Raw genomic sequence first — 10,683 nt, 5'->3', positions numbered from 1 at the left:
TTTTTTTTTTTAATATATATAGAAGAGTCCTTAATTTAGAATAAAACTTTGTTAATATGTATGATATTTAATTACGTGTTTAAAATCCTTTCTTGGTTCAAATGCAATTTTATAATGTTGTGATTCACCTTGTACTGTGTGGTTTGGGTCATGGCTTAGAACCTATAACTTAAAGACTTTTTTTTATTATTATATCTATATATATCTATATCTATATCTATCCATTTGGGTAAAATTAATGAAGGAACCAGGTCTGCTGAAAAAATGTGCAGGAACTGTTGCAGTCTATATAGCCTGTCTTGTCTTTTTAGTGACATTTACTGAAGAGTAATATTTTACTCTTAGTAAATAGTAATAGTAATATCTGTTAGTGTTATCAGGATACTGGAATTTCTAACTTCGATACAATACCTTGAAAAATATCAATATTCGATAGCATTTTTGAAAAAAAAAAAAAGCCACTATGTTAAGGTTAATTTGATCAGTATCTAATTTAATTTCACTTCTGAACATAAAGTATTTTCTTATCGACTGAAACCCTCTAAGATTCCTCAGGGAAGATGATAATCTTGTTGTTCTTATTATTACTGAAATGTAATCATCTGTCCAAAAAAATGCTGGAAATGATGTAAATGTGAGTCATTCTGAAGCACGCAGTGAAGTGGACTGTATATTAGGGATGTGCGCGACGACTAATTTACTAAAGTCTAAAAGCAAGAAACCCCCAAAAGATGGTAAGAAAAAAAAACAATTTGGACAACTTTAAAGATGATTTTCTCAATATTTAGATTTGTTTGCACCCTCAGATTCCAGATTTTCAAATAGTTGTATCTCAGCCAAATATTGTCCTATCCTAACAAACCATACATCAATGGAAAGCGTATTTATTCAGCTTTCAGATTATGCATACATCTCAATTTAAAAATATTGACCCTTATGACTGGTTTTGTGGTCCAGGGTCACATATATATATTTTATGTACGGACTTGTTTTTCTGTTTTTTTCTTCATTTATAATAAAGCAGTGTGTAGTTAGTAAGTTAATGAAGTATAGTAATTCTAAACTGATATAAATAACAGTGAGTATTGGATTGGTTGCTCATGGTTGCAGTATCTGTATCGGACATAAAAAGTGGTATCAAGCCATCCTTAATGACAATACACACAGTGCCAGCAGCACAGCAGTGGAGCAGCAGGGCAAATGATGAAACTCTCACACTTTCCCCGGGTCACTGGACTGTCTCTGTTGAGCCCTGATAATGACTGGCACAGCGGCCCAAAACAAACGTTTATGATCACTTGAGTGAGCTCAAACCAACTGTCATGATTACAGCTGTCTTGTGTGCTGACTGTCATTGAGCTCATGAGCTGATGCCTCCCGTCTTCTGTCCTCAGGATGTTTCAATCTGGACCCAAACCGTGTGCTGGACATCATCTTAGAGGTGTATGAGTGTCGCTCTGATCAGGATGAGTTCTTCATCCCTCTTATCAAGTCCTACATGTGCGAGCACCAGACCCTCTGCCACATGCTGGGCTTCAAGTTCAAGTTCCACCAGGTACAGTCCATCATACAGCTGTGTTCGTGGTTTCCTTTACATAAACCCACAGCGGGTAAATATCTTTGCTTCATTACAGTTAAATACACAGACATGTGACAGAAGGCTTTGTCTTCAAACCTGTGTGTGTGTTATGTGTGTAACGGGGACCAACAAAATGAGCAAAACGCTTCTGCACAATTCAACTAAATCTATTACAGCTAATAAAGTGAAATGTTTTTGCATATTTTGCAGTATTGAGCATTATAACCAATCACACATGTTTCTGTTGAGTTTTGTTTTCCCGCTTTCATATTTTCACTAAAGTAACCAATGTGAAGTCTTGATTTTCTAATGCGTAAAAAGCAATAAACTAATTCATAAACTGTTCTCAGCTTGTTTTATCTGTGTAGCCAGAATATGACATCCCGTTTCCCCAAACACTAAATTTTTATTTTTAATGTGTACTATTGATCGGCCATTATCATTAATATATCAAGAACAATAATTGACAGTGATGATTTGTCATATTGCAGCCCTACCCTGTAATGACTTCCTGTTTTTTTTTTTTTTTGTAATTTTATGTAAATTATACATTTCCATTATGCAGTTGTTGTGTACAGTTTGCCAGCTTATTTCCACCATTGCAGTGTAAAGATGGCTTTTGTTAATGTTGATGCTGAACATTTTATTGGTAACTGTCTATAGTATTCTGATTGATTGAAGTAATTGGTTAAATTCAAGAATTTGACAAAAAAGATAACGGGTGCATTTAAGAAGGTCATTATAAAAATTGCCTTTAAAAATGTAAAAAATAAATAAACCCTAGAAATCATTTCCAAGGGGACAAATATTGCCCTTAATGATAGCTAATTTCTTTTTTTCTTCTTTTTTTTTTTAATGTAGGTTTTGACATTAACAGGGTTTTCACAAATCCAAAACATCCATACAAGCTGTGTAAATTCACCAAGAAAAAAACTAAACAAAACAAAAACGAATGATATGGACATGAACTTAAATTATTACTCTCAAATTTTTTTTTTAATAAATACAAAAGGGTAGTCTTTCAACCTTTCCATGCTAAATTCTGAATTCCCAACTTTAGTAAGGATTAGTAGTTTCTTCCACACCAAGATGGGTGAGAAAAGGGTCCCATATCTTATAGAAATTGAAAGGTTTGTCCTTTAAGAATTTTAGCTGTGTTTATCCACTGAGTAATTGACGGGGTTCTGATCTGTTATCCAACATACAAGTATGCATTTGCGAGCACAGTATAATAGAATTTGGAGAAGGTGAATCCCTTGGAATTTGAATGGAAATTCCTGACTTATGCCTTGTAAACATGCTTTTGGTCCTAGTTGTAATGGACAGCAGAATATATTCTCGAGTTCCTTTAGGACACCCATCCAGAATTGTTGGATCTTCATACAATTCCAAAAACAATGAATAAGGGTTCCCTCCGATCCTTTGCATTTATTACAGAGATTAGATCATTTAGGGTTTATCTTATGCTTTTGGGCTGGAGTAAACGGATAGTTAATTTCTGATCCTGATCATCATGTATAAATATTAAATCAAAAATTGCTCTCAAGTTAGGCATGTTGCTAGGTTTTCAGAACTATTTCCAGTCAAACGTTTGTCATTGCAGTGCAGAGTATATCATTTGAAGTCTGCCTTTAGTTTTAGTTCATGTTATTGTGCAGTAATATTCAGTGACTCATACAAGATGACTGCTGTATCAAGTGTAATTTTCTGTCAACTTTTTTTTTTTTTTTTTTCAAATGAACGAAAGTCGAAGGAATCCACTGTGATCCAAATACTTCATAGGAATGGGAAACGTTGTGAACATTATATTGTGCAGCTGGGTTTGTTCGCCCTTCTCTGTGTCTGTAATCATGTTCATCTGGTGTTTTTTGTTTTTGTGTGTGTTTTCACAGGAGCCTAATGGAGAAACGCCATCATCTCTGTACCACATCGCTGCAGCTCTTCTTCAACACAATCTCATCGCTCTTGAAGACCTCTATGTTCATGTAAGTGGAAGAGTCATGGCGGTTGGAGTAGTGTCACAACCCTCTACACTGCGAGTAAATCACTCACATATGCGACTAAATCTTTACTCTGGGCGACTAAATTATGTCTACCGTTAGCCATTGGCTAATAAATTCTTAGATTTTACTCGCTGGTGTGTGAGTTAGAGGCTATTATAAGTTTAGTACAGTTATATTTTCACTCGCTGAACACTGAGCGCTTCAGAGTTTCGCTGTCCATATCTGTACTATTTCAATTCATCTGAATGGATGTGCAGCGCACCTGTATTTGACGCACCGTAAACTCTAGTGTGAAGTGAAGTCTAGTGTGCTTTGCTGATAGCGCTGTTTCTCACACATGCAAAGAGAGAGAGTCTCACACACCACACTGAATCGACGCGCTACATGTAAACAATATTCTGTGTTATATTTTCCTGTCAAAATAGAGTTCATTTGGAATTCTTCAGCTTTTAAGAACAAGCAGAAGATATGCCGATTTCTCTGGTAGTGGGCGGAGCTAATGCACAAACAGTAATCTCATTGGCTGGCGCTCATCTATTACCAAATCAGCAAATCAGTTCGAGCCAATGCTGACAACATGATTAATATTCATGAACCCAGCAGCTCATCAGATCTTAGTGTGTTGTGTATTATTAGTATAGTAGTAGAACTAGTAGTAGTATTATCTTTTAATAATAATTACTATTATCTTTTTTTTTTTCTGGGAGAAAGAACTTGTTCATACTGTGCAATATAGCAGCATCTTCCTTTTCTGGTGATTCAATTGTATCAGATAACTTCCTTTTGAACAGAACAAGCAGTAAATACCATCCTTTTAAGTTGTTAAAATGTAATTCTGCTTATTAGAATTACAGGTGCTCTTTGACTTAATTTACACAGGGTATTAAATGTGTTATTGTGGACGAGGTTGAATATTTGCAGTTGAAGTGGGACCTACATGCATCTGGAGCATCATGCTCATAATCGAGCAGCTCAGAGCATAATGCCAGCTTAATGTCATGCTTGGGTTAATGCCGTTTAGTGCCGAAAATGCAGTCACAAAATCTGCAACAGAAATGCACAAAATGCGTTTTAATACTAGGGTTAAATGTGTTGCATGCTTTGGAGAATCTTCAGTAAGCTACACCTGACAAGTGTAATTAGTCCTGGACAAAATGAGCTTGTTCTTGGTGCTCTCAGGCACTGATTTATATTGAATAGTGACTGGTTTTTGGTCAAAATGACACATTGATGCCAGTGGAAATGGTAAAACTTAAAGTAGTGTTTATTTCGATAATGAAAACAAACAAAATATCTTAAAGACAAGACGACACTGACATCATTAAACACTAGTTGTGGATATATCAACATGCAATATGGTTGATATGGTTGACGTAAAAAGATGAGTAAAAAAATATCTAAATCTAAAATTTCTTTCTATTTAGGGCTTGGCGATATGGCCAAAATTGATATCACGATATATTTCTTAATTTCGGTCTTGAAAAACAACAAAAACTGGAAATGTTGCTGGAGATGGGCTTATTTAAAATGCAAACTCATTCTCTGCCAGCAGGAGGCGCTTTTAGAGTGATAAAACTAGCGGTTTCCCCAGTAACGGCTGTAATCAAAGCAGCTCCGCTCATGAACGCTACTTTATCAGATCAAATGAAAATGCCATCGAAACTTTTCTGAAGAGTCGGTTCCCTTCAGAGATACATTCATATAAAACACCCGCGCCGTGTTATGATTTTGAAACGTGCAGTGCTCATGTTTATTCAACGAAGTCAAACGCCACAAATAAATCAATGTATGGGAAACTGGTAATGTATATCGAAATATCGGAAATGTGTTTAAAAATCATATCACCTTTATTGAAAAAAATTATATCGCGATACATATTGATATTGAATTATTGTCCAGCCCTATTTCTATTTTCTTCAACAAAAAGACGAGTAAAAATATAGTTTGCAGTAGCCAGATGTCAAGAGTTTAAATCCCCCATCAGAGCTTTTCTCTTGAGAGGAGACTTTTATTTATTTATTTTTATTTGATTAATTTTTTTGCCTTGTGTTTTACTTTATTTTTGCAACCTGTGCTGAAGTTTACAGCTCTTCATTGAGATATTTTGCTCATACAGCCAGTGTGTGTTTGCACTGTTTGCTGCATAAATCTGCCATCAAGCCTTCCAAACATTGGTCTCGATTATATTGTTTGCAATTGAGGTCGCTGAATAAATGCACTTACGCAACTTCTGTGCATCAATACAAAGTCTTGTTGTTGTTGTTTTAAAAGAAAGACATGGATATAATTTGGAATGATTGGGATTAATATTAGGAATGGGAATAGGAAGACAGGACAGATTGAGTAAATCGTCTCTTCACACAGCTCCTGCCGCTGGATTCCAGCATCGTGGAAGAGCACAAGAGAGCGATCCTGGAGGCCAAGCAGATCGCCCGCAAACTCACCATGGTGCTCGTCCCCTCTGAAAAGACGGAGGACAAGGAGAAAGAAAAGGAGAAGGAAGAGGAAAAGAATGAGAAGGTAACTTATTTTCAGTAAAGCAGCGTGTCATTGTGCACCAGACAGAAATGTGAAGAATGACTGTTCAGTGACGCTGTTCAAGGAATAGTTCACCCACAAATAATCATGCCATTCCAAACCCATGCTGAAGAAGAGCTTGAACAAAAATGCATCACTTTTTGGCTTTGCTTGCCTGACAGGCTTCAGTTGTACGTGTTTTTATGTAAATGCGTTTCTTATTTGTTCACATGTGCTGAAGGACAAGTCAAAGTTGGCTGTAGTAATCGTCAGCAGGTCATACACGTGGTCAATAAAGACTTTTGGTTGAAGTTTCAGTCATTTTTTTTTTTATTTATCTTTTTAATTATTAATCATTTTTATATAGCTTTAACTTTTAGTAACTAGCTTTAGTAATTTTAGTAAACCAACTTTAGCTTATTTTATTTCAGTTAGTTGCTAAGGCAACATTTCTAATTTTCATTTAGGTTTTTCGTCCGTTTTATTTCAGCTTTCTTTGAATTAATTTTCTTAGTTGAATTAGTTTCTTAGTTAGTTTACGATAACAACACTGGCAGAAGAGCACAGAAGAGTTTGATGATGTAATGGTCTAAATGCATGTAAATGTCAGAGATACATAAATGGCTTTTGCTGGGCTGATCAGATGCTTGATTATACAGCAGCGCATGTACAGACACTCAGCATGCACTCAGGGACTCTGTGTCTGACAGCCTCGGATTCACTAAATTCACTTCCAGATGCAGAGATAAGCTGCAGTTTAGTCGTGCGGTTTACGAAGTTAATGGTTTAAATTAAATGATCCCTGCATAGTGACAGAATATGCATGCAGAATGCACACAGGGCTTTAAAATGCTGAGCAATAACAGCAGTAGACATTAATTATCTCTACTTCTACTAATTAAAACCAATCTCTCTTCGGTTCATTATTTAGAAGTGTATATATACTTTATGCACATAAATGCAGCCTTATTGAACATAAGGCTTCAAAACTCTTCATCTTTCATTGTACAGTCTAAATTCAAAGGATGTCATCCAACCTCACATATTCATATTCTAGTTGTCACACTGAAGGATTTTTGAATCTCTTTGGTCTAGGATATCAGAAGTACCACACTTCAGGACCAAGTTGATTAAAAATACACACAAATGACAGTCAGTTAAGCAATGACTGCTTTTGGTTTTGTGCATCTGTACATTAAATCTTTCAGTGTAGATGTCTTGTCAATTGTCAGTTATTTCATTAATAAAATCTCAAACAGCAATACTGTAAAGGCCGTTTCACACTGAGCGCGATGTGAAAAAGCGAGGCGAATCGCAGAGGAGCGCGAAGCGATTGTTCGCCTTTTAATTCTCACCTGCACGCTAGGTGGCGCCAACCAACAATGCATTTTTCCTCATGTAGGTATCTCGTATATGGCTTTAACATCGTCCGCTGCGTTTATATTCATTCCCTTTGAAATTAGAGGATCGTCGTCTTGTCTCTTATTTAATGTAACTATTTGCCATTTCAAGCATGTTAAATAGTGAAATCAGAAGAATTTGCATGTATAATGCCACTTTTGCAGAGCTTAAAAGAAAGTAGACAAGTGGAACACAATACTTTCAAAGCAGGTGTACATTAAAGCCACAGAGTTCGTTGTGCGTGTAGTTTCATGTGGTCTCATGCTTTGACAGTGCATTTACTGTGCATCGAGGTTGAATGAAAGCACTGGGCATGATGTGGAATATCAGATGAATAATACAACTCAAATGAATCAAAATAGTTTTTAGTTGCAGCCTAGTTTACATTGTTTTCCACTTTTGACTGATTATGTGAAAATCCTTGTTTTAGAGCCGTTTTTAGGGCTTTGCATTAGTGTGACTTGTAAGCTGTATGAACCAACACAGATGGTGTGCGTGTGTCATCTGTCCCTGAAGATAAGAATCCCCTCAGACTCCTCAGCAGAAGAAATAATGAACAGAGGAGCGTGTAATGATGCCGTATGTGGAGGTGTGTCCTCCGCTCCTCTAATCTGTCTCTCCTCTCACGTCAGCCTCCTGATAACCAGAAGCTGGGGCTGCTGGAGGCGCTGCTGAGGATCGGTGACTGGCAGCATGCTCAGAGCATCATGGATCAGATGCCAGCTTTCTACGCCACCTCCCACAAGGACATCGCCATCGCACTGTGCCAGCTGCTGCACCTGATCGTGGAGCCGCTTTACCGCAGGTATGGCATTCAGACGTGCGTTCTGTCCAGCGTTTGCTGTTGGCTTATGTACATTCACAGTCAACCACTTTAATCAGTCAGCGAATCGTTCAGAGCAATGCACACCTGACTCCCTCACTGAATCACAGATCCTTTTTTTTGGTCATGCTTGATTAGAAATGAAACGGGAACCATTAAATGGTCCTATAAAATACCTTTTTTTTAAATTTTTTAATCCATGTTCTGTCTGAATACTCTATTCTGATTGGCTGGCAGGTATGCATTAAAACCGTTTAATGCACAGGTAGTTCCAAGTCAGTTTAATTACCGTTCTATATATTAATTCGCTGCTTTAATTGATGCACACTCACACACATCACTCGCACATAAACACAGTGAGAGGGAGAGAGGAAGGAGATTGCAGATCGCGCTGCGCACACACAGAAACTTATTGTCGGTGCTGCCCCGCGACTTTTATTAATAAAATAGCATAGATATTAAATCGCTACATTATGTTCCTCAGCAACGAGGTAAAATCGAAGTAACTAAACCGCTTCATTGTTTGTAGAGAGAGACGCACAGACGCAGGTAACACACACACACAACTGTCATCTCTCGCTCTCTCTCGCTCTCTCTCTCTCTCTCTCTCAATAGATCGATTGATAAGTAATTCAAATAAATGCTATAATTCATTCAAATAAATGTGGTTTTAGAAGTAACTAAACCGCTTCATTGTTTGTAGAGAGAGACGCACAGACGCAGGTAACACACACACACAACTGTCATCTCTCGCTCTCTCTCGCTCTCTCTCTCGCTCAATAGATCCATTGATAATTAATTCAAATAAATGCTATAATTCATTCAAATAAATGTGGTTTTACCGCACTATTTTATCTCTGTATCTGATTTGAAGCGGGCAGAATGCTAGAGCTAACGAGCCGTAGCTGACGAAAATAATGGCTCTGCTTCGCATCGGGTGGTTCTTGGCCTCCACGTCGTGCATTTAAAATCCTTTTAGCCGGACTATTACGTCATAGAGTGACACATTCCACAAGCTGTCGTTTTGGCAGATCGACTTCAATATAAGCTGTTTGTAGACTAACGAGAAAGTGTTGCGTTCTGAAACTTACAGGATGTTTTTATTGGACAATGACCTCTTATATGACAAAAGATCACGGGAATTTTGATTTCTCAGTTCATGACCCCTTTAGGTTTAGGTATTTGTAGGACTAAGGGATTTAAAATTTGGTCATGCAGAACATTGCAAGACATTAATATGTGCTTCATAAGTACTAATAAGCAGCCAATATGCTAGTAATATAAATGCTAATAAGCAACTAGTTGTGCTGTGTAGTTTTCTATGAAGGGGTTACCAAAGAAACTGCTATATTTCTGCCATTCCATAAGCACCAGCTACTGGCAGAGAATGAATTTGCTTTTTCAATCAGCCCATCTACTGTTTTTGTTCAGACCAATGTGAAAATCGACCTGTATTTTTATGCAGCAAACACACAGAGTTGTAAATGGAAACCGGTGCTTTTACAAGAAGCTAATATGCATTCTATAAATCTCATATATATAGATATCTTATATTTAAAATTTATATTAATATAAGCATTTATACGTTTGACTCATCTCTTTTCTTAAACCTGTATTTGAACTGCAAAGTTGTTTAAATGATGGTTTGTACATTAATTTTACCATTTAATGTCACCATAGGCATTTCCCTTCCCCACTCAGTCTTGATGATCATTTTATTTGTACAGTAAAAAAATAAAAAAAAAAACACCCTGTGGATACCCTGGACTGGTATATTCATCCAGATTTTGCCAAATTCTGTGACATTCCACATTATACATTGAATTCATTTTTGACTGGGTTCCACAATTCCACATTGTTGAAGTCTATATGTAATATGTACTTGAGGATTGTGAGATATGAATCAGACAATGTTTTCATGTTAATTACTTGACAAGTAATCAATTTTTAATATTCACGGCTGTTTTGTTGCAATTAATAATGGTATTCTTAAAAATAACAAATATAATTGGTTAATGTTTAGCTAAAACACCTTAAATTGTTGCTTTTGTTTTTTGAAAGTGTGATTTACCGTGTGGGTGCTTGAAAGCTCCATATCAGAGTTAATGTCTTCATATTTCCGACCCTTTATCTCTAGTGTCAGTTGCTTGGAAACAGTATGAGAAAGATTTGAGATTTTCTAACTGTTTGGTTCTTGTTCCCCAATAGTGTAAAATCATTAAATTAGTTTTTACAGGTCCAAATTTTCTGTTGAAGACATCAGTGAGGGACATGTATATACACACACGCACACACACTCTCGCTCTCTCTCTCTCTCTCTCTCTCTCTCTCTCTCTCACACACGCACACTCTCACTCGCT

At 36.7% G+C, this 10,683-nt stretch overlaps 1 protein-coding gene across 1 annotated transcript in view; it reads left to right on the top strand.

Moving 5' to 3' along the window:
* LOC107663081 (THO complex subunit 2-like) overlaps positions 1-10,683 on the top strand; it is a 100,323-nt gene that overhangs the window by 22,414 nt on the left and 67,226 nt on the right. The window contains exons 7-11 of the mRNA XM_016453233.1: positions 1,111-1,196; positions 1,395-1,555; positions 3,472-3,564; positions 5,947-6,102; positions 8,133-8,305. Of these exons, the coding sequence (XP_016308719.1) occupies positions 1,111-1,196; positions 1,395-1,555; positions 3,472-3,564; positions 5,947-6,102; positions 8,133-8,305 (669 nt within the window). The remainder of the gene's footprint in view (positions 1-1,110; positions 1,197-1,394; positions 1,556-3,471; positions 3,565-5,946; positions 6,103-8,132; positions 8,306-10,683) is intronic.

Source organism: Sinocyclocheilus anshuiensis, unplaced genomic scaffold (assembly GCF_001515605.1).
Source record: "Sinocyclocheilus anshuiensis isolate Anshui unplaced genomic scaffold, SAMN03320099.WGS_v1.1 scaffold836, whole genome shotgun sequence".
In the NCBI taxonomy this organism is placed as follows: Eukaryota; Metazoa; Chordata; class Actinopteri; order Cypriniformes; family Cyprinidae; genus Sinocyclocheilus; species Sinocyclocheilus anshuiensis.
The sequence above is the reverse complement of the archived record's forward strand: the minus strand, read 5'-3'. Positions and strand labels throughout refer to the sequence as shown.